The 25,092-nt window shown below is 35.6% G+C and overlaps 1 protein-coding gene across 2 annotated transcripts; it reads left to right on the forward strand.

Annotated features, from left to right (window-relative positions):
* On the forward strand, nt 5,684-20,406 carry LOC109834019 (zinc finger CCCH domain-containing protein 62-like). 2 transcript variants are annotated; one of them, XM_020401904.1, is made up of 9 exons: nt 5,685-5,889; nt 5,976-6,097; nt 7,839-7,956; nt 15,963-16,024; nt 16,103-16,154; nt 16,265-16,376; nt 16,450-16,548; nt 18,434-18,542; nt 19,535-20,406. In XM_020401904.1, the coding sequence occupies exons 1-9, from the start codon at nt 5,732-5,734 to the stop codon at nt 20,134-20,136; spliced, it is 1,434 nt and encodes a 477-aa protein (XP_020257493.1). In that variant the 5' UTR covers nt 5,685-5,731; the 3' UTR covers nt 20,137-20,406. The 2 variants fall into 2 exon arrangements, with proteins under 2 accessions (XP_020257494.1, XP_020257493.1); XM_020401905.1 differs by lacking the exon at nt 16,450-16,548 and having other exon boundaries at nt 5,684-5,889.

Here is a 25,092-nt window from a genome sequence, read left to right on the forward strand (position 1 = left end):
TCATGTCGTCACCACAGCCCCACATCCGACCCCTCGGCCCAGATCCGCACGCCGACAGTCAACGCCAATTCCCTAACACCGACGCTCGCCGCCGCCTTAACCATGGACTCGCACGTTAACATCGATACGTTCGACAGAAACTCATAGGCAATATCCCTTTTTTATGATTTCTCATTCATTTTAATTCTTAATTTTGTCGTAAATTAATTATGCACAAGTACCATGTTCTCATTATTATTTCGTACAATTTTAGATCTATTAATTATGCGTAAGATTCCGATTCTAGATTAGTTTATTACAATTCTTATATTTGTTATGAAATAAGCACGTGCGAATTTACATTTTTTAATTGTCATTTATTAGAACTTTAGATCTGTTATGAATTACATGCATAGATTAGACTGTGATATGTTATTACATGTGTGGGATTTGTTTGATGAATGACTGTATGGAAATTTGTTATTTTATCACCTAGTTGTTATCCAATAGGAGAGACTGTACATGAAGACGACTCTTGTTAAAAGTATGATTTATAAGTGTGCTTCAAAGCATGGCTATACTCACTCGACATCGATATCCCGATGTGAGGAGTTCCGAGTTCCCTTGATATCGATATCCCGGTATGAGGTTTCCTTGACTATTACTATTATAGTATTGACTAGACGATGCACTCTTGATCGGATGTATTATGGGTCACAGTTATTTTTATAGTTTTACAGAAGTCGTTCCACGGTAACTCCGTGGCTAGTACACAATATTTCATGTATGGTCACTTAAATTAAACTGACAAACATGGGGTTTATAAAAGATAATTGGACGGAGAATATAACATGTATATAAATGGGCGCATGCGCTTTCCTGATATCGTGAGTTATATATATATATATATATATACATGGGCCAAAGGGCTAATACTTGACTTGAAGGCGTGACCCCCGGATAGGTTTACGGAGACCCGATTATATATATGAAAATATTCTCTCCAATTCAAATAACATGTAAAATAAGAATAATATGCTTGTGTGTCCTATGGTAGGCTTTGTTTGATATCTACAATTAGAAACTTTCTTTATTATCACCTTAGATGATTATGGATTCTTGTGAGATGTGGACTAGTTATATTTCTTTTCATACATAGATCATGGATTCTTGTGAGATGTGGACTAGTTATATTTCTTTTCATACATAGATCGGGATTAATATTTAATTATCTACAATTTGAGACATATGGACTAGTTATATTTCTTTTCATACATAGATCGGGATTAATATTTAATTATCTACAATTTGAGACATATGATATATGGCTAAATACCCATATTGGTATTTTAATTCCACCCCATTTACCAAGAAGATATTTTAATTAGGCAAACATGTTTTAAGACATTTTAATTGATTCAACTTACCAACAAGACCATTTTTCTTGTCGGCGACCAGTTTTCCGACGAAAGCTCGTCACGTGCGTGGCACGTGATGACTTAAACTAATTTTTAGCTGCTGATGTGGCACCGATTTGTCCTATTTTAGGTGAATTGTGATTGTTAGAGGGTTAATTTACGCCTTTAAACACCGCCACGTCAGAAAATTTGTGCCACATCAGCAGCTAAAAATTAGTTTAAGTCATCACGTGCCACACACATGACGAGCTTTCGCCGGAAAACTGGTCGCCGACGAGAAAAATGGCCTTGTTGGTAAGTTGAATCAATTAAAATGTATTAAAGCAGGTTTGCCTAATTAAAATACCTTCTTGGTAAATAGGGTGAAATTAAAATACCAGTATGGGTATTTAGCCTATGATATATACATGAGAGTTTTCTTATTTAGATTATTTCACTCGATGTACTACGTCTTGTGTTGTAGATTTTTAAGTATTAATTCCATCTAGTTGTATGACCTTGTTACTTGGATGTTTATGTTGGCCTTCTTGTTTTGATGATGATTTACAAACAATTTACTACTAATGTTGTTTGTCTAGTGCTGTATTATCTATTCATTTGTAGACAAACAACGTAGTTTGGAGGATGGATGGATCTGCGCCCATTAACGACGCATTATCAAATGGGGTTGGCGGAATTAGTGCGAGTGAAGCACATACAATCTCAAGTTAAGATCAAGTTCAATGCTTCATCCGCAAAGATTACAAGTCAAGCATATTGAAGGACCAATCAAGCTTTGTGGTATTTAGTTTTTAGGAGTTTATATTATGTGTGCTTCATATACTCTAAGCCTCAATATCTATACACACCACATTTATTTTATTGGTTTTCTTCGTATATACTATATATATAGTCATAATATATATTATATATTACTTAGTTTTGTGTTTCCATCTATGCATTATATATAGTTATTATATATTACATACATAATGTTTTTGAGTTTTTACTGGTTATATATATTGAAAATTCTATATTTCATTAATTTTCTATTATTGTTTGTTCGAAACATTGCATAGAATATCCGCAATTTTGTGTCTGAAAATATGTGTCTTATAATTCTTTAGTTATAGATTTCAATATCAGTTTATACATGCTTTTACTAAGTCCTACAAAAAAATTTCACAAAAGTTTTAACAAGTTGGTTTAAGTCAAATATCAAATATCAATCATATTTTCCATTTTTGGACTATTTTTGTAAAAAATCGATTTGATGATTATTTCATTGGCGCAAGTCCTTTTTCCGAAACCAGTCATGTGTAGCATGTTATTATCATGTCTACAATCATTCCCCAAAGTTTTTACATTTTTTTTGTGAATTTGTTTCAGATCATTTGTTTTTAAACAGCTTTTTTTAAAAATCAGCAACATCAGGTTTTCCTCAGCTGGTGGCCGGTGCGTCGTCAGATCTCGGTCGACGGACCGGTCGACGATCAGTTCGAGTTTTTTGGTTTTTTCAGCCACTTGGGCGACAGAGAAGAGTCTGTCGGTCGACCGGGTCCGGTCGACACGACTCCATCGCGTCATGACCGCCACCGGTCTGACCCGAAAGATGTCAGGCTGTGGTTTTTCTCATGTTTTCGACCCTGGATAACGGCGGTCGACCGAATTTTCCAGTCGGTCGACCGAAAACTTTTCCCATCGGCTCGACCAGACAAAATTTCCCGCGTCGACCGACGATGGCTTACTGTTTGTTCAACTGGATTAGTTTTATGTTACCGGTTAGGGGGGGCCTGGGGTCTTTTGGTCTTTTTGTTTTGGAGTTGGGTGTTTTTGCTGAAATTTTTCTAGGGGTATATAACCCGGCATTGCTGATGTCACTTTTTCAAACTGAACTTAAGAGAGTTTTTAATCAAGCGTTTAATTAAAAGTTTTTTACAATGGCGTTTTAGTTGGTTTACAGTGTGTTTAAAAAGCTTTTAAGCAGAAATTGAGAGTTGTTTTGGTGAATCGGGGAATTCCACAGAGCTTGAGGAGATTATCTATTGAAGTTTTGAAGCTTCCAACTATAATCCCTCATCTCTTGTTCATCAAATTGAGAAGTTTTTTCTAAACTCAAACTCTGAGCCTTGTACGATTGTATATACTTGATTTGATTGATCATTGTTCTAAAGTAGATTCCAAATACTTGAGTTTTTCTTTTTAGTTGATATGATCTTATTTACTTCATTGTTATACACACACCCACATTTGAGCTTAATTGTATCTTTCATTACATAGTATAGTTGGGTGGTGAGATGATTGTAACATTTGAGTTGTGCTTTCATTGTGTGTGTCTCATCTATTGTTAGAGAACAAATTGGTTATATTTTGTTACATTGGTGAAGTGTTTTTAGGTTTTCGTGAGCTAGAAAACCGAGCACCGTGTGTTTTTTTTGTAGTTTAGTGAGGTTTTTCGAGTTTTGAGCTAGAATAGAAAACGCAGTGTGTTAGTGAGAAGTTTTTCGGTGAACGCTAGAGAAACCGATCGTGAAGTGTTGAGGAAGTGACGTTTATCGGTGAGCTGGTTGAACGATACTGTGCGAGAGTAGCGTAAACGTTATTCGGGTGAACGTAGAAAACCCGGTTGATAGTGGATTTCTCCCCGGGCAGTGGGGAGCGGAGACGTAGGACGGAAGGTCCGAACTCCGTGATCATATTCGCTTGTTTTGAGGTGTGCTTTGGCCGTTCATATAATTTATGTCATATCTTATATCGCATTGTCATTAGCTCATTTATCTCTTTCATCCACTATCTTTGTTTAGATTATTTACCCTTGTGTTAGTTTATATATCATTACATATATCTATTGTTTATTTTCTTGGGGTAGGAATATTATCTTGTGTTTAGTTTATATATCCTTGCATATATATATAATTCATCATATAGGATATATCTCATTTGTCTACCATTCGCTTACCTAGCCTTACAATATTGTGGTGTATTTTCATTACTGCTAGGATAACGTATTAATTAGTTTTATGGCATTTTAATCGGATTAGATTAGCATAAGACCCTAATCACCCCCCCTCTAGGGTCTAATAGTTTATGGATTCTTCTGATTGTTATACTCTAGTGGTGAATTGCATCTAGCTTGTTAGTATTCCAGCTGCATGTTTCTATTTATTATTATTGTTATTGCATTGGTCGTTCGATCGTTTCTATTTTTCCCTTGTGGGGTCTTGCTGTGTGCCATGCATGTTGACGTACACATGTTTCGATTCCCCGGAATTTTGGGAAGCGGAGCGTGACAATTAATAATATATTATTCTATACTATTATTTTAATTATTTTATTATAATTCATAAATAAATATTATAATAATTAGTTAATAATAACGTATACTTATTTTATAAATTATTTTATTTTATTACTTTTAAATAATTAATAGTTATAATATTATTGATAATTATAATTATTTAGGAAGGTGAGGAATATATAAGTAATAAGTAGTTATATTTATTTAATAAAATATTAATTAAAAATAATGACATGGATAAAATTTATTACAATTTAGGAGGGTAAAAAAACAAATAAATTTTTTTTTAACACCCCCCGTCTTTGCGTAGAAGTATAGATTTGGGGACAAATTTTCAAAACCAACTCATTTGGTTTTTTATTTGTAAAAAATGACCTATTTCAGTTTTATTTGCAAAAACCGACCTGGTTTCAGCCTCAGCGCTGAAACCAGGTCGGTTTTTGAAAAAAAGTTTCCGAAACTTCACGGGAGTTGAACTCCCGTGAAGTTTAGCAGCTTTTAAATAAGCTGCTAAACTTCACGGGAGTTCAACTCCCGTGATGTTTCGGAAACTTTTTTTCAAAAACCGACCTGGTTTCAGCGCTGAGGCTGAAACCAGGTCGGTTTTTACAAATATTTTGAAAATGGGTCGTTTTTTACAAATAAAAAAATTAAAAAGGTTGGTTTTGAAAATTTGTCCATAGATTTGGCTATTGTTTCATCCTCGGAAATTTTAAATATTTTGAAAATGGGTCGTTTTTTACAAATAAAAAAATCAAAATTTTTATTTTGAACTGTGAAACTTCACGGGAGTAGAACTTCCGTGAAGTTTAGCAGCTTAATTCAAAGCTGCTAAACTTCACGGGAGTTCAACTCCCGTGAAGTTTCGGAAACTTTTTTTCAAAAACCGACCTGGTTTCAGCGCTGAGGCTGAAACCAGGTCGGTTTTTGCAAATAAAACTGAAAATGATCGTTTTTTACAAATAAAAAACCAAAAGGGTTGGTTTTGAAAATTTGTCCGTTTCATCCTCCCTAACTTCCCCTTTTTCTCCTCTGCCCTTCACAAAATTGAGAAGAAATGGCGGCTGCTGCTTCGAGAGGAAAGCGAGCAGTAGTCTGCATACGTTCATCCTCCGAAGACGAGGAAGAAGGCGAAGCATCAGAATCCGAATTTGACTCCGAATCCGAGGAAGAACCCGAGTCTGAAGAGGAAAGCTACGAAGAGGAACTTATTAGGTTCGCAATTTTCCTAATTTCAGATTAGAACGGATTTCTCAGGGTTCTTTTTATTAATTTTTTCCCCTTTGGAATGGAATTGACAGCGAGGATGGAAGCGGGTCATCAAATGATGATGCAGATGAGGACTCGGAGGATGGCGATGACGAGTCGAAGGGGAAATCCACAGTTGAAGAGCGCTGCAACAAAGTAGTTGATCTTCTACGTGGTATATACATCCTTCTCTCTGTTTATAGATATTTATGTTAATGGTTGTTGTGGAAATGGGTAGAGATCTTGGTTCAGTCTATTTGTTTTCCCTCGACTAGCTATAAGGCATCAAACCTCCATTTCTTCATTTTTCTCATAAGGACAAATTTTCTAAACCAACCTATTTGGACTTTTATTCCCAAAAAACGACCCCATTCAAAAATAATTGCAAAAACCGATCTGGTTTCAGCCTCAGTGCTGAAACCAGGTCGGTTTTTGAAAAAAAACTCTCCGAAACTTCACGGGAGTTGAACTCCCGTGAAGTTTCGTAGTTCAAAAAACTTCACGGGAGTTCAACTCCCGTGAAGTTTCGGAGAGTTTTTTTCAAAAACCGACCTGGTTTCAGCGCTGAGGCTGAAACCATGTCGGTTTCTCTAAATAAATGTGAAACGGGTCTTTTTTTGGGAATAAAAGTCCAAATAGGTTGGTTTTGAAAATTTGTCCTTTCTCATAATTGTTCTGAAAATGGCTTTGTCTTTTGTACTTTCTATTGAACCCGATAATATCAATCCCATTACAGTTCTTACCCAGTACAAGGTTACTTAAATTCGATAATATGTAGATCCAACTATCAACAGATGATCATGATACATCTTAATGAGCTCTTCAACTTAACTCTATTCAGCATAAGTTAAAAATATGACGGAGCATTAACATCATTTGTATATATGAATGCATCGGCTTCTTTGAATATTGACATTTGATGTTGGACTTGCATATATTATAATATAAGGCAGCCAGCTTTTCAGGGTACGAGCACAGGATGTGAAAGAGTCATTATATTACATGAACGTGTTTAGGCAAACGTTTATGGTTGAGGGAGATTTGAGGTTCATCATTGGGGAAGATACTTGTTAGATAGCTCATAGCTTATAATGTACACACATAATCACTATATTTGTGAAATCTGGTTTGTTGAAAAAAGTGGTAGCAGTCAGTTTTTCATTTATATAATGTAAAAAACTCTTGTTGCCTTTCATAATAGTTTGCATATACCTTTGATTTATCAAACCAAATACTATTTCCAAGAGCAAAGTGAACCATTTTCTTCGCTTCACCAAACACTATTTACAACAGCAAAGTGAATTGTTATTTTCTTTCGCTTTTGCATAGGTGATTGGGAGATGAAACCAAAGCTTACTTCTAACGTTTATGTTTTGGAATTTTGTAAGTCATGATTTGTTTTCCGGAAAACCTTGTTTTATAATGTAAAAACATGATATTTCTTTGTTATTGTTTGGTCTCTTTTCTTTCAAGCCTCTCTTCGAGTGGTATTCTTCCTACATTTGGTAGTTTTTTTATCCTTACAAGTGTCCTTAGATAGAACAAAAAGAGAGAGGTTAGTACTTACAAATGCCATGCAGTTACTTTTGTCTCTGCTAAAAATTTGCAGTCCTTTTTATTTATGCAAATAGGCCACCAGTCATCATCCATAATTGTGTCACTCATGTATAGCTAAGTTATCCACACAAATCTTCTGCCCAATTGTCTCAACCAGTAAATTGTCTATATTCTATGTCAGTTTCTAAGTGAAGAACTATTACTCAGTTAGATGTTTAGGTTCTGAAATTTAAAACAGTTCTTTATTCACACATAACAACATCCAGAATAGTGCATTTGGACATAAAAGTAATGCTTGTTTTGACCCACTGGCTTTTAGCTGGTTAGGATGTTTGCTGATATTCTTTTTCATTTAATAGGAGGGAAAAATCTAAACGTACTGAAATTGGAAGAGTGCAGAGCCTATTTGAGAAAACATGAGCTTCGGATAACTGGGACCAAAGAAACATCTATTACGAGGATTCTGGAGCACTGGAGGTCAGTCATTCGCTATGGAATTTGACTAGATTTTTATTTTCGATGTGATGTTACTTTAGTTGTAAATTTCTCACCCTGAAAGCCGATAGGATGGTGCTACACCATTTTTCATTCAAAAGTTGCCTACAAACTGTACATTGTTTTGTTGTTTTGTATGTTACCCTATGATGCATGGATACGGATACGGGACACGGATACGATACGGACACGGATACGATACAGACACGGATACGAGATACGTCAAAATCTAAAAAATAGGATATGAGGATACGACAAGGAATTTTTTTAAAAAATTATTATTATATATAGAAAAATTTATAAAATTCAACTAACAATCTAAAAATGAATCTATCATAAAATAACAAGTTTGTAAACAAAAAGTACCTCAAGATGAAGTGGAAGCTAGTCCGATGACTTCTTCATTGCCTTCATCATCAGCAAACAATACGTTCTCCATGGTGGTTCATCAAGAGACAAGGTGGTGATATCAAGAATTCCGGCTTCGACAGAGGGGACTTTGTGGACGACGACGACATGCTTAGACGAGATCGATGAGGACTTCGACGACGACTACGACAGGCTTAGACAGAGGGGACTTTGACGACGCCTCGGCAGCTCCGAAAGGCTTCGACTAGGGCTTCGACGCGCTTTGGCAATCGACGAGGCCACGAGAGGCTCCGAGAAGCTTCGACGAGGACTGAAATGCTTCGACGGTGCTTTGACGAGGAGCAGAACTTCGGATCTTCGACGGGGCTTCGACAATGAACTATGGCGGCGTCGGGTGAGAGAACGAAAATTAGGGTTAGTGCTTGCGATCTTTTGTTTGAGTTTAGGTTTGGGTTTGGGTTTGGGTTCGAGTTTGTTTATCTCACGCGCACTTAGTTTTTTTTTCTTGGGCGAATCCGAGCCGTGTCCGAGCTCCTTTGATAGTGTCCGAGCCTAATTTGACTGTTGATCGTGTCCGACACGTATCGTGCACGAATCTGTGTCTAATTCGAGTCAGACTCAGATTCGTGGCCTCCGGGGGCGAATCCGTGCTTCAGAGATGTTACCATGAAAATAATTTTGGTACATAAGTACTGTCATTAAATTGATTATTTCAAATTTCAAGTTAATGCCTTTGGTAGACCTAGATGTCTCCAAAGTATGGGGACCAGTAGAAACTATTGTAAGAAAACAATATATCCAAAGAGTTGCAATATTTGTTTGCTTGGATACATGTGAATTTAGATCTTTGACCTCGAAAGAGAAATTGGTGAAAACCCCATCCTTCGTGCAAAAGTCGCAAAGCTATTCGAATGTCCTTCAGATCTTCTTTTCTTCCACTTCTATATTTCCTTTGGAATTAGTATTTAGAGGGATACTAAAAATTGTAGCTGGAAGCTTTAGCTCAGGTTTAATATGTTGAAATAGGTCTGCGAGTCTGTACATAACTCAATCTCTTGATAAGAACATCTACTGTGTATTCAATAGTTGTCACATCAAACAAGAAATAGGAGAAAATGCTGAGTATAGTTGAACTACTGGCTAGGATTGGGTAGACGGAGAAATGTGGATTGACGCAAAATAGAGAATAAGTTTTGTTACTGATTTACTAGGTTTAGCTCTTAACACTCAGAATAGCTGAGAGCTTGGCACCAATTATTTAGAAGCAAAAGGCGAGGCCAGGGCTACGTTGTCTAATGCGAGAGGCACAAAAAAGACAATTGGCTGAGTGAACCACAGAAAAAAATATTCAAAAAATTCATACACTTTACAAATAATATGCAATTAAACGCAATATCAATAAACTACAATAGGACAAATTTTGTACAACCGAATTTCGAAGTCACAAATTATAATACTTAACAAGACCTGAACTATCTAAATAAAGTAGTAACAATATTGAATAGTAAATCTAACTGGCAACTATTAGCATAATAATAATGACTAAGGCTGAACTTTCATGTTTCCAAATAGTTACATGCCCTCAATATCGTCTTAGTAACTTTCATTACCTGACGGCATGCAAGGCGCTAAGGTACAGTATTGTCTTGCTTGAGCTTCTGAGGTGCTATGGCGTATCGCTTTAAAACACTACTTGACACAATATTTACATGGCTTTTGGTTGGAGTCCAAGGTTCCTATTCTGACCCGCAATGTCTCATAGTCGGGCATGAATTTGCATTTTCAGTGAACTTGCCAATAAGTGCTATCTTTTGGATCATCTGAATAATTTTCAGGAGCCGGAAAATACATAATAAATTCATGACTAATAGTTGGTAACCTAGCAGGAAGAGTTCAAAGTTTGTGATTGTGCTCCCACTTAAGGAAGGATAATTGGAAACTTCCACATAAGATAAGCTTCTCGTATAGCATGTAAGACATCATTTCCTTCTCTTCTCAGTTGAACAAACATTCGCAACATACAGGAAAAATTCAGAACAAACTTAAGTGGATTGAGGACTCTGTCCATTAGCTTTTTAATCTCTTATTTTTGCTCTGAGATTCATGTTGGTGTGTGATGTATATCAAGACACGCATCAAACATATAAGCAAGTGGCGAACAGAGCCCTTGGTTCGCTATAGTCTTTCTAGCTTTACTTTATGTATATGTATGTGTGGATAATAAACTATGTTCTACGTTACATGGACTCGGGTACGAGTATCCGATACGGGTGCAGATCCGAGTGTCCGATACGAAATTTCTGAAAATTTTGGATACGGGGACACCGTCCTAAATTTGGATACGGGTACGGGGATACGACAATAAAAAAAATATTACAAGCATTCCTCAAAATATTACAAGTATATTGTTGAAATGGAAGGTAAATATTACAAGTATACAAAATATACCCAAATTTTTATTTACAAATGCTACCCATATAAATATTACAAGGTAAATATTACAAGTTTTATTTACAAATTTTTTTATTTACAAATTTTACCCATACAAATGCTACCCATACAAAATGTTACAAGTATACAATTTTTTATTTACAAAGACTACCCATATAAATAGGTTCTAGGGCTAGGGTTCCCACATTTTCCTTTTTCCCCTGTGCTCCTTTCCGCCGCCTCCTTCAGATCCAAGGATCGTCTCCTTTTTCCTCTCTCCTTCCTCTCTCTCCTCCTCCAGATCTCACTCCAAATTGATGATTCTAGGGCTCCTTCCTCTCTCCTCCAGATCTCATTCCAGATCTCATTGTTCTCCCGCGAAGCTCGTCTCCCCTCAAATCTCGTCGCCGAATCCTCCCTGGAATCTCGTCGCCGGCTCCTCCCTCGAAGCTCGTCATCCCTTGAAGCTCGTCGTTCCTCGAAGATTGTCGTTTACTCCTTCCTCGACTGCCTTCCCTATTTTCGAGCGAATTTGGTATGTAATTTCATCTTTTCTTTCTCTATTTTTGGTTTTTCGATTCACAAACTTCGTCGTATCCGAGTGCCAACCACCGTATCCGACCTGTATTTCGTATCCGGATCGGTGTCGGGTCGTATCGACGCCGGTACGATGGCCAAACCGCCGTGTCCGAGTAATGTAGACTATGTTACATGGGTACTTCTATCTGAAGCCATACCCCACCCATACCTGCACCCAAACTTCTTGGACACTTCTTGAATATATGCATACATTTATTTAGTGTGTACGCAACTATATAATACATTCTTTAATTTAAAACACTAGTATTTAGACCCGTGCAAAGCACGGTATCTAAAAGATTTTCTGTAAATACTGAACATGTTACCAAAATAAAGTATTCTGCTTTAGAAATGAAAGAGTAGATGTAATGCAAATAATGACATTCATGTTTGTTAATAAATAAACAAAAAAGAAGCATTATCTATATAAATACGAAAATGTCGGGAAAAGTATGATTCGATTAGTCTCCCTTCTCCCTTCCTCAAATTCTAGGGTTTCGTCGCAATCAATGGCAGTTCGAGCAATAACAACATCAGCGATGAAGCCAATATGGATGAAGCAAGCAGTGAAGGCCAAGATCAAGAGCGAGGCCGAGAAACCTTAGAAAAAGCATGCATTTATATAATTCAATGGTGTTAACATGACTAACATAATCAATTAATGAATGCTTCTAATATTATTAACATACGATACCTACAAAAATATATATTAATTAGTGACATAATATTTTTTAACCAAAAACTCAAAGAATCATGGTTATATGAGTGTACGCACTGTGATTTTGCCTTGTATACGTACGTTTTGAGAGTTATATGCATATGGATAATCTTTTTCATACTACCAAAACCCAAACACCCACAAATGATATTTTTACGTGCATTAAGTATTACAATTTTAATAAAAACTATGTTTTCATCTTGAAATCCGACATACTCGAAATTTATAAATCTTCACCATTTTATCTTTCAGAAACAAACAAAAAAGTGATATCAAAGGCCTCCGTTTAAAAAATATAACTTGAAATTAACATATTACTTCAATTCTCATATCTTAGAATTACATATGACTTCTATACATTATGAAATTGTTAAATTAGTGTCAATGAAACACTTTGGGGATCAAATTTTTAAAATAAAACTTGAGGGTATCAAAGTTTAAAAGAGGTTGAAGCTTTGGGGCATTAAAATGCAAATTAGCCTAAAATCAACGGCATACACAACAATTTAAATCCCATCAAATACAGGACAATCTTCACCAACATTGAACCTCTTCAAAGCCATCATCTGATCATGTTGGGTCTCGGGAGTGATCGACCGGAGGAAGGAGACATAATCGTCGGCATGGAAACGACAGAGATCACGGTCACATGCCGGGTTGGGCTTGAAGACCTGCGTAATCACGTAGGGGTGGAAACAAACCAAAAAATTAATTAATTATTCCTCTTAACTATTATATTTCATTCGGTAGTCTATTTAACAGTAAGCAAATATGACTCGCCTTATTATACAGATGATGTTAGTCCCAAATCTATTTCTTTAGCCAAGCAAAGTTACAACTTTGAATTTAAATTTTACTTACAGAAATAGCAAAAATGAAAGTATTTCTTTAATTAGATAACATCACTCGTCTTTGACTATAATAGCTGCTAGATGTGAGATCAACATACTATTTTGACCTAAGGTCTGAATTTTCTCTGCGAACTCAAACTCACATATAATTCTTGCTTGAAACTACTATTGGCTAATAGCTCAGCTTGCCTTAGTTTCTTCCGCCCATTTCCATATCTAGAAGAAAAAAAATTCTTTCAAACTCCTCTTAAACTGGAAATTCTTTAAGCTAAAGCAGTTCTACTATCTAGAAAAAAATTAACTTGATAAACTGGATCACCAAATTCTTTCAAACTCCTCTTAAACTAAAAGCACTCTGTAACAATATATTTCTAGCATTCTTGGATGCAATTATGAAACATTAGCCTATATGAAAGATTTTTGGAATTAGCCTTGCTGGCTTTGGTCTATGTTTAGTAAATTTGAACCAAGTATTCATAGGTAACCTACTTTCCCTCAAATTAATTGAAACAAAGAACTATTCCTAAAATATTTCTCTGTATAGTTGTCAGAAAAAAGCTATATAAACTCGATTGACAGGTTCAAGCAAATATTTCTCTGTATATCATTCTCTTTGGGTCATCCGGATCCGATGGGGGTTTCATTGGGTGGCCTCGGCCATAGTAGTAGTTGCTCTCCTTGGGATCATAAAGTAACAGACTTTGCGCTTCGTTGCGTCGGGGCCCGCCGACAGAGAGTTCCCTCCGCCGTCGCCGGTGAGGTCCATTTTGTCAAGCTACCACCAGTTGTGTAAATCCCTCTAAAATCACCACAAAACAACCCAAAATAAGAAATAGAACTGAGATTGAATTAGTACCAAGCTGCACCGAGAACCGAAACGCCGATTGAGATGGCGATCCCGATCGAATCAATGGTGTACAGTGAGATCTGAGTCAGCGCATGCGCCCACGTGCTCGCCGATTCTGCCATCGGATTGAACTGGAGGTAGGGTTTCTTGATGATGAGATAGAACCTAGGGTTTTTTCTGTGAATAAAAGGGGAGAAAAAGGCGCATCTAAACTGTGGAGGGGAGAGAGGAGATGGAGATCGAAGACTGGGAGTTTTTGGCGATAAGGGATTGTGGGAAGTTTTTTAAAGGAGAACGTGGGTCGTGGCCTTGTGGGAAAAGAGAACGTGGGTTGTAAAGAGGGAAGTTGGAGAGAGGGTACAGAGATGAGTTGGAGAGAGAGCGTGGGTTATTTATTTAATTTTTTTCATTGTTTATAATCTTAGATTACTGTTCATATTAACTGTTTTGTTGTTCTCCTTTAGTAATAAAGAAGTAGATTCGTTATACACTTATTGGACGTATGTACCACGCTTCCCATATATTTATTGAAAATCATTGGACATGGGTCAAGTTTGTTTCAGCCCATACCCAGTTAAGAACTATGATAGAAAGCTTTTGGATATCTAGTTAACAAGCAAGTTGTTTTGCAATGTGTAGTCGACATAAATAGAAAACATAAAAATATTATGGGAATTTTCATTCCATAGCTTGTGATGAACATTGATCACATGTAAATTATTTAATTTTGATACATATATAGACATACACATACATATGTATATCTACTTGTACCCTATCTTTTACAAATTTAGCGTGTCCTGTACCCGCACCAATACCCCCACTTGTTTCCATGCAACTTAGATAATAAATCACGTCATCTGTAATAAATAATCAAGATTTGTGAAACGAACGCTGTCAAGTAATGGAACAAATTTTGTCATTTATTCCATAGATAGATAAGTAACATAAGTTATCTGTGAGTATAAATATTTATATTTTAGCGCATGATGATTTTTATGAACATGTATGCATAGTACGTGATACCATAAGGAGGGGAAGTAACACTGAAGATGGTGAGATCAGGCTAATTATAAGATGGTCATTCAAATTAATGATGCCATCCATGTTGCAGCTAGCCATGAGTATGTGACTAGGTACGGAAGGTTTTTTTATCGCACATCATAATTGTGTCTTAGCTGCTTTGATTGGTTGTAGCTGATTCAATTATTCTTTGCCCTTATATCCAACATCTTGTAACTGTCCCTTGAACTTTACCTTGTTTTATTGTGGCCTTTGTGTCTAGTGAAATCCATGCGACTATTTATTTATATTTTAAGCACTGTTATAGGTAGCAATAAATAACACCGCAATCGTAACACTAATAGCGTTAGCGGTCCTTTTCTACTACGCTATCTCCCAATAGCGGTGATATATTATGGAATATGCGCTTTCTGCTCGCAAAAACGATCAATAGTGCGCTATAGCAGTGAATAGCAGATGATTGTGGGCCATATCCGTTTTTTGACTGCTATTTAAAAGCGGTTTGAGGTTTATATTTTAAAAATTAAATTTGACCCACAACCACTGCATCCCACCGCCTCTTGCCATTTTTGACGTATTCCCGCAGTGTCCCACAGCTTCCGGCACCTCCCTCAACACTTCCTCTCACCTTCTCTCGTCGTGAGCTGCTCTTACTGTAGTCCTCTCACCGTTCAGCTCCTCTTCTCGAAGACAATGACTCTTTGAATCCTTCTCCAGTCGTCTTCGGTGTTATACATGTCTATTTCATGTTTAAAATCTCTTTAAATCATGAAATATGCACTTTTAGATTTTTTAGATTTTTCTTTAATTTTTTTTGAATATTTATACATATCTAAATTAGACCGTTATTTGACTTTGTGTTTTTTACCGCTATTTTGCTGCAATAGCCGCTAATATGCTTAACAATGCCTCATTGCTACGCGACATTATCCGCTATCGATAACCTTAATTTTAAGCATGATTCTTACAGTTTCTAGTGCTATTTTGACATGAATTTTTTTTAATAATTATATTCAAATAGAAAGTTAACTGTAGTGATTATTAAATGCATTTGAAGTTGCTTGAATGGTATCTTTTTGAGTCTTAATATGTGCATGTGTTGTATCTTCCAGCAGAAAGAATAAATTAGTCGAGAGTTACCTAATTATATTATCTCTCTGCTGGGAATCAGGATAAAAGATGGAAATGGTGTAAAGTTGTACCCGGAATCAACCTTTGTTATCAACTGTACAGGTGGAAATACTCTCATTGATATCTAAATGCCTTGAATACTTGTTGAGTAAAGATTAAATCCACTCTATTGTAATGCAGGTGATGTTTGCAGAGGTGACATTGTCAAGTTCAAGCAAAGGGTATATGAGAAGTATGCAACTCTTAAACTATAAATCTATTTTGATGCATTTTCTCTAGTGAAACTCCCATTTGTGTTATTTAATCCCTTACGGAGGCCTTTGTTCAACTTTTTCCAAACAGGTTTAACAAAGTTAAAAAGGGTGGAGGTGCAAAGATTATAGGAAAGCGAATAGTTGCTGGAAGGGTTGTGAGTGAAAGCTATGGTGCCGACAAACAGCAGCACACATTCAGTGTAAGACAAACTATCCAACTGATATGTTTTCGAGCAAATTTCTATCATAACCGCTGTTTAATCGATTTGAAAGATTGATGTCTTGTGGAGCAAAGGCGTCAAGGCATTACCACCGCTATTTCCTTTGCTTGTGAAGGGACGCAATTTGTATAGGCTAAAAACTTTTCGCCAGGTACATTTGTCGATAAGATCAATTTTTACGTGGTTATCTATTCTACTTTTTGTAAGATAAACATTTGTCAAAATATTTATCAACAGTGGGCCAGAGAAAATTTGCCGAGTTGTGAATCTCAAATGTTAATGAGGAAAGAAGACTGCGATTGAAATGGCTGATGTTGCCAGAAATGAAATATGGAAGTTGAGGAAAAACCCATGTTCCAACTCATGATCTAAACGAGTCGCATATACACCCTAGTACATGTTCCCCGACGCTGAGGACATCCTCGAAGTGCGGGCGATTTCGTGATATTTCTTCACCCTAGTACATGTTCCCCGACGCTGAGGACATCCTCGAAGTGCGGGCGATTTCGTGATATTTCTTATGGGTTATATCCGAAGACATGGAAAGGGATGTTTTTATGTCAGCAACAGAAGCCCAAGCTCATGACATTATTGATCTTGTAGCAGTTGAAAATGAAAATACTGGAGATTTCGTGTAAATACATGATTCTTTTTCATTTTCAAGGCATAATTCGAATTTTCCGCGATTTGATATTGAATGGAAATAATTCATAACATTTTCAAGGCATAATTCGAATTTTCCGCGATTTGATATTGAATGGAAATAATTCATAATCATCAATCTTCAGGTTAATATCAATCTAAACCAACCTATTTTATTATATATGTATGATATGCCGACAATTAAACAACTTATTAGAAACACAAGACAACTAATAAGAAATATCACGAAATCACCCGCACTTCGAGCATGTCCTCAGCGTCGGGGAACATGTACTAGGGTGTATGTGCGACTCGTTTAGATCATGAGTTGGAACATGAGTTTTTCCTCAACTACTTCCATATTTCATTTCTGGCAACATCAGCCATTTCAATCACAATCTTCTTTCCTCATTAACGTTTGAGATTCACAACTTGGCAAATTTTCTCTGGCCCACTGTTGATAAATATTTTGACAAATAAAATAGCACATGTTGGTATAAACCCATGTGGTCAAGTGGTTGTTAGACACTGTTCAGTGCAAAAAATTGACAGGACTCTTTATCTTTGTTATTAGATTATAGCTACATGACATTGTTGCATAGAGGTGAAGATATTGATGACAAATAACGAAACAATGGTGAAACTGTGGGTTTTCATTCGATGCACTTGATTATGATCATATACCTCAAACCTGAGCACATGAGAAAACTTAACTAAGACTACTCAGAACAGCAAAAGGTGAAAAATCATTAAATTAGTTCAGTGAGAACATAATAACATATTAATAACTCAGAAAATTCAAAGAAAGGAAGAAGGGGAAAAAGGAATTCCAAGCTAGCATGATCTCCCTTAAGGAAAACACTTAACAATGTAATATGGTTGATGAAATTTCCTTTCCCTATCAAAATGGGATTCACTAAGGAGCATGACCAAATTGAGTAAGCATGAGAAAGAGGTTTTTGTTATTTTAAGTTACAGCCTAACACGGACGCTCTACCACTTAGGTGCCAAAATATTGGACAAGGCATGTCTGAGAAAGTGAGGGCTTTGCTCAAGCAGGTTGAGATAATGCAACCATGAGCTTGTTAAAGAAAGAAAAAAAGGCAGGTTGCGAATAACTACGCTAATTCGTTTTCTTGATTTGAACAGTGTGATTTCCACTTAGGTAGCCACAATGGACATAGATAGTCAATTTTAAGAATGTTGCGTAGTTTAAGCTCATGCAATCGAGAGCAACAATCTGAATCTGCAGATTATATAAGCGCTCTATATGAGCACATGAATACATTTTTCATCTTAGTAATTTGTTGTATTCCCCTTAGATTATTGATTTAGCAACTAAAAACAATGCAAAATGATTAAAAATAAAACTGATCTTGTGTTCTATATTTCAGCCTTGGCCAAATGAATCAGAAAGGTCCAGGATTCTGGCTGAAAAGCACAGTAGGGGAGCAGCAGCAAGACACATCAGAGCAATTTCAAAAGCTAAAGCCACAAATGGAGGTTTGTTTTAATTTTTGTAATCTGGTATGATCTTTTATTTTGAAGAAATAAGTATGGCTTCTTGAATCAAATTGTGCTAGAAGCGAGTTTGGTGACTCAGTAGGCTGTATATTTCTAACATGAATGTGGTTTCCCCATTAAACATCAATAAAGATTATTCCCTGACCATGTAAATTAAGAATTAGTTTTTAGTAAATTATTCATCCGGAAACAAAGATTTATTAGAATTTAGAAAGTTCTGTAGGAAACATACATGAAACATATTCCTAAGGTTAGTAGATGGAAAAAAGAGGTAAATGAGCTAAAATCTAATTTGATGAAGAGGAAAATGAATTGGGAGGAAGATTTATTGCAATTTACAATCAAAGCACAGTGTAATAGGAAATTTATCATAAAGGAAAACAGAAATATAAAAATTGTATGTGTTTAGTTGAATATATATGCCTATTTAGTATGCCTCTATGTTTATACAAATTATTTTGTTTCTTCATTGGTGCATAGAACTGTTCATCTTAGATTTTTATCAAACTGAGTAGGAAATAATGGTCCAAAATATTTGGTGCGTTGCTTTTAGGCGTACTTAGTATGACATATTGATTTCGACATCCCACCAGAGAAATTGTAGGGTTGGGGTTTATATCCTACTGAGACCGGCCAAGTCTGGCTACTGATATACCTTAAGACTGACTAGCAAATTATCGTCATTATTGACCCGAAACTGATCACTTTGGTTTCTTCATAGTTTCTTTTTGGGTACTAATAACTGGCATAAAATATCTGTGCGAACATGATATGTTCTTCAAGCCGTCCTTGATAGTAAATCAGGATCTCTTGATTCCTACCAGTAAACTGCTATCCTGTTAATTTACTCTAGTGGAATTGGGAATATGAACCTATGTTCAATAAATTAACTTTCAACATTCTTATTAGCAGCATTCTTGTTCTCTTGAAATTAATGACAAGTTTCTAATTTACAAGTGTATTATTGGTAGGTGCCAAGCGCAAGAAAAATTCATCTACAACGAAAGCACCCCCGAACAAGAAATGTAAAAAAGATACGCAGCTCGTCACTGAGAAGAAGAAACAGAACTTTGTAAAGAAAGCAGGATCATATTCTAGGGACGGCAAAGCAAAGATGAGGAAGACAGCAAAGAAAAGAAACACGGGTTCATCTTCTACTCATTGTAATACAAAGATAAGCGAGGTAGCAAATACAAGGAATCCAGGATCATCTTTTTCACATCCAGAACAATATAGTTATCTACCGATTCACACAGATCACTACTATCCTCAGAGTAACCCATATAACATTTACAATCACAAATCAGCTGAAGCTTTTCATAGGAATTACAATCAAACATCAAGTCACAATTTCGGTATCTCTTCATCTGCGGCTAGAATTCCTAATGTCCATATGTTGCATGGTTATAATACGGGATTTGTTCCATATGCACGTGATCAGATGTCGACCAGGGTCAGTTATGTTACTCATCCTTATGATGGGAATCCTCAATTTCAGTTAGATCCAAGGAGACGGGTAGCATTTGATGATAGAGCTGCAGGTCACCAGTTTCATGAATGGAGAAGACATTAGAGTTTCCACTGGATTAAACTTGATGCCTTTGCTCATTAGCATAAGGAAACGTAACTTGGTTGATTGGTGAAAAATCTTGTTAAAACTATTCCTAACCTTTTTATATTTTAATGTCCGTCAGAGTTAAGTTGAAAGATAATTTTTATGGAGGGAACCGTACAACTTCATGTAGTGCTTTGATCCTTCCAGTGCCAAAAAACAATCGAGATCATGCCTACTGTATTATATACATTCTTATTTTTCATTTGAGCTGCTGAATACTAAGCGATATACACCGTCTGGATTAAAATAGCAGTGATACCAAGGGGTGGCAAACGGGTTGGGTCGGATTATAATTGACCCGATCCGTGTAAGTATGACTTGACCTGACCCGTTTAATAAATGAGTCAATTTGACCCGACCTGTTTATTAAATGGGTTACCCGACCCGACCTGTATAACCCGGATGATCCATTTATTAAACCTCACTTCAATGTTGCGGATACTATATTCAATTATCATCAGCCAAGAGATGTTTCGACATTGGATTTAAATATTTCAACCTAGTTATGCAGCAATGACATAGATTGATAAACTAAAAGGCGTTCAAATGCTTTGAATCAGAAGACTACTGCCTTTTTAAGTGCGTGACAGTTCACATACGAAATGAAGAATAATGTGCTAAGAGGGAGAAAAAAAAAAATCAATGCAAGAACAATTAATAATTCTTATAGTGCTTCAAACCAAGCACCAAATATACAAAGAGAACATGTACCAAGATGCAAACTGACATTTTGCATCACTCCTCATCAAATATCCTTTCTTTAGGTCATAAGTCAACAAAGAGAACTAAAACGAAAAGAAGCAAGCTCTAATTTATTACTCTTTTCTTGAACCAGAAATGACACAGCGAGATATCACACTTTAGAGATACCAAATAAACAGTTATTTACCCAAAGAACATGAGAGAGAATTATTCAAGATGCAAATAATATTCTAGGTCAAGTACAAATTGTTATCTACTGCCAAAAGAGAACATATACCAAAATGTAAGTCAATATTTTGCACAACTCCTCAAAAATATGATTCAATTTCTGGTTCATCAGTTCTTCATCGAACAAGAAATGACATAGCAAAGCCTACTCTTCAGCAGCAATAACGCTGATCTGACCTTGAGAGCAAATGTTATCACTCCTGTCTAAGGAAACATATTAAAACAATCAAATAAACAGATTTAATTACAAATAAATCAAACCATAGGAACTTTATAGATTTGATTATTCAAGTAATCGAAGTTTATACTAAACCAAGGAGACTTCATAGTATAAGAGATTCATACTTGTGTTTGCATAGATTCTCCGACATCTAATTGCACGATATCCTCGGAGAGCTCTTCTAATTTTAGTTGCATGTCATCTATCATTAATAAAAACAATTAAAAAAACCAATAAACAAATTCATAACATGTATATTGATGCAAAAAAGGTAAAAAATTATAACATTAGTAATTGTTTACCTTTGATACCATACAACCAATCACGCGTGGAAACTAAAGTCTCCACATTGTTAGGCTTAAGAGTGCTACGGTATTGGTTAAGGATTCTCCCACCCGCACTAAAAGTACTCTCCGAAGCAACCGTAGGAATAGGAACCGCCATTATGTCCCTTGCCAATAGAGAGAGCTCAGGGTATCTATGTTCGTTAGTCTTCCAAAATGAAAGAACGTCGAGTTGAACATCACGGTCAAGTGTTATTTCATCCAAATAAAGTTCTAATTGGGTCTTTTGAGAACTAATAATTTCATGACTTTCAAACGAGTCGAATTCCTAAATATAAAAAAACATGAGAGAATAAATATACACAAAAATACTAAAAATTACAAGATATATTACAATAACAAATAAGTCAACACTGTTGTTTAGAAATCAATAAAAAGGGAAGAGAAACTTAATGGTGTTGTAAATGAACTGGGAATAAGTCCAAAAGGTTATGTTCATGTCACTGGTTTAGGATATCAGTGACCCAAAATAAAAGCTGATCGTAAGTTTCTGTACATTAGTTTTGACACTGGGAATAAATCCAGAGGTTGTATAGATGCGGTGGCCTCCTGGGAAATTAAGACTCTGCAAGGCCCAGTGCTTTCTAACTTTTCACGTGAAAGCAAAGCAAGTATTCATTGCTTATTAGGAACGAGAACTAAAAGGGTAGATTAGATAACATGCTCATTGTCCCCTAAAAAGTTTGAAGAGGGTGTAGCTAGTCAGAAAACCTCCGCTAGGATTCAACTAACAATTAGCAAGTTAGAATTCAACGGTGAACATAACGGATCCGTTACTAAAATCAGCACATATATGTAAGCAAAACAAGTTGTGCAACTTCTGCTTTCCTAGTTAAGACTTGAAAGAATGGCTAGTTTCAAGCTAAGCAGATTATAAATGAAGCGAGCAAACGATAAGCCAGAATCCCATACAAAGCTGATAAACCTAGTCTATGTACTGTTCTCAGAAAATCGATTTAAAAGAAACAATGTGGCAAGTAGTTTAAGAAATTAAACACATGAGAAAACAGCAACTATTGAGAACTAATGCCCCAGCAAAAAAAAAAGTTAAGAAATTCTAAGGAAGATTTAACTAATGAGCACATTACAATGTGGAAGTTGCAAGAAATTATACACGTACAAGATATAAATACATGCAAAAATAATAAAAACTAAGAGATATACTAATTATTTGAGAAAGAAATTACCCTCAAGATATCAATGCAATTTTGATCAAAAGTGTCATCATACCCACGAGAAGTTCCCTCCTTGCTTGATTTCTCCAAGTTTCTTCTTCTATCACCATCCATCTTTCTCGAGTACTCATTAAAGAGAGAGAATAGATTGTCTTTCACATTCTTGAGCTCCGTAGAATTATATCTATATAGCTCATATATAATAGCAAAGCTCCACAAATTGCATTTTGTATCGGGGATCCAAGATGCAAGCAATGGAGAGTAAAACATTGTACTCACTCCAATATATTTCAAATTTCTAGTACATTTTGGTTGCTATTAACTTAACATATTCATCATTATCTTTCATCCCACTCTTTAAAGTACGTTGCACAACGAATACTTGAAGAAATCATATATTAGCCGTTAAATAATTTGTACTGGAGAAAAGACAAGTGACGTTATAAAAAGTGGCTAATAACCTCTTAACCTTTTCGGCCTTATCCCATTCTTCTTGAGATGGACAAAGTTTTGAGCAATTTGAATCACTCAATTGTATGTGTATAAATGCACGACGATAGTATAAAACACTCTCAAGCATTAGAAAAGTAGCATTCCATCTTGTTGGAACATCTTGCCTTAAACTCTTCTTCACTTTCAAAGATTCATGAGAGACACATTCCCAAAATTTTTATTTTCTAATTTGAGAGCCTTTTATATACTTGACGTTTTCTCAAATTTTATCCATACAACCATGAACTTGTTTTAAACCATCTTGGACAATCAAGTTAAGGATATGAGTACAAAATCTAATATGAAAAAAATTCTCCCTTCCCAAGAAGTGCTTCTTCCAAATTAAGTTATTTTTCAATTAATCAACAAAAGCATCATTTGCAGAGGCATTGTCAAGAGTGAAAGAAAATAATTTCTTTTCAATTTTTTAATCAACTAACAACTTATAGATCTTCTCGCAAATGACAACACCAGATTGAGGAGGTGACATATAAGAAAAGTTAAGAATCTAATTTTATAATTTCCACTCATGATCAATGTAGTGTGCCTTGAGACAAATATATCCGTTGGTGGCTATTGATGTCCACAAATCGGAAGTCAAGTTAATTCTAACTAGAATCGATTCAAAAGCTTCTTTTAGCCTATTTTTCTCTCTTCTATAGATTTTAAGAACATCGAGTTTAAACATATTTCTTGATATGTGTTTTAGATACTCACAAAGATATGAGAAGATTGCTCGAATACTTTCACACTCAACAAATTGCAATGGAAAAGCGTGCATAATGATGGCCGAGACTAAAAGCTCCCTAAACTTATACGGGTCAAAATTAAATCTCGAAGAACTCATTATAGAATCTTTTGAGTTAGATAAATCCTCAATATCATGTCTAGTAGCTTTCTTACAATTTTTCATGTGTCTTAACATGTTTTTCGTCCCATGGTTACCTTCGATTATGTACTAGATTCCACACATCTTACATATTGAATATTGTTTCCCTCCCGGCTCGATTGGAACAAGATCAAACATTTTCCAAGCTCTAGATGTTAATCTTCTTTTTACCTTTTTGTCAATTATCCCTCTCTGTTTTTTAATAGAACTAGATATTTCTTCTAATTCTTCTTCATTAGATGAACCCACTTCTAAATCATCATCTATAGGATTATTGGTAGGTTTGGACTCCAACTGTGAAATAAATACAAAACCACATAAGTTTAAGATAAGAGGGAATCAAAAAGGACACTTTTGTCTGCAATAATAAGCTAATGTAAGTTAGATTGATAAGCTAAAAATATAAAGATTTGAACAATAATAGAATGCCAAGATCAATAAGACATTAACTTGTATATAGCTCAATGGCAGAGAGGCACACTGCTCTGCACAAAGATGCTTATAATAGTTGGACAATTCAGAAAATTATTCCCCTCTTTTTATTTTTAAGGATAGCCAAATAATTAACATATGATACCTCAAATAGAGATCAATAATGTGCAGTGATCTTAACTTCACAGACAAGAAAGAAACAATGATGTATTTGTTCCTGGAAATTTCATTTATAAAAAAGGGTAACAAAGAACAGCCAAGTCCATACAAATATTATCTTTCATCACAAAAATCAAAGTTTAATCATCAATCAAAACCCATAAAGATTCAGACTTTAAGGTCTCGTTTGGTACGTGAGAATGACTGAAAATGAAATATCAATTCTCACTTCTCATTCCTTCCTACCAAACACAACCTCTTTTTAAAGCTGGA

Source organism: Asparagus officinalis, chromosome 3, assembly GCF_001876935.1.
Source record: "Asparagus officinalis chromosome 3, Aspof.V1, whole genome shotgun sequence".
NCBI lineage: Eukaryota > Viridiplantae > Streptophyta > Magnoliopsida > Asparagales > Asparagaceae > Asparagus > Asparagus officinalis.

Bases quoted from the DNA above. Each gene is read 5' to 3' on its own strand.
- LOC109834019 (XM_020401904.1), top strand. From the start codon at position 5,732: ATGGCGGCTGCTGCTTCGAGAGGAAAGCGAGCAGTAGTCTGCATACGT. The intron at 16,025-16,102 runs GTGGAAATACTC...ATTGTAATGCAG, and splicing joins CTTTGTTATCAACTGTACAG to GTGATGTTTGCAGAGGTGAC. The intron at 18,543-19,534 runs GTTTGTTTTAAT...TATTATTGGTAG, and splicing joins AGCTAAAGCCACAAATGGAG to GTGCCAAGCGCAAGAAAAAT.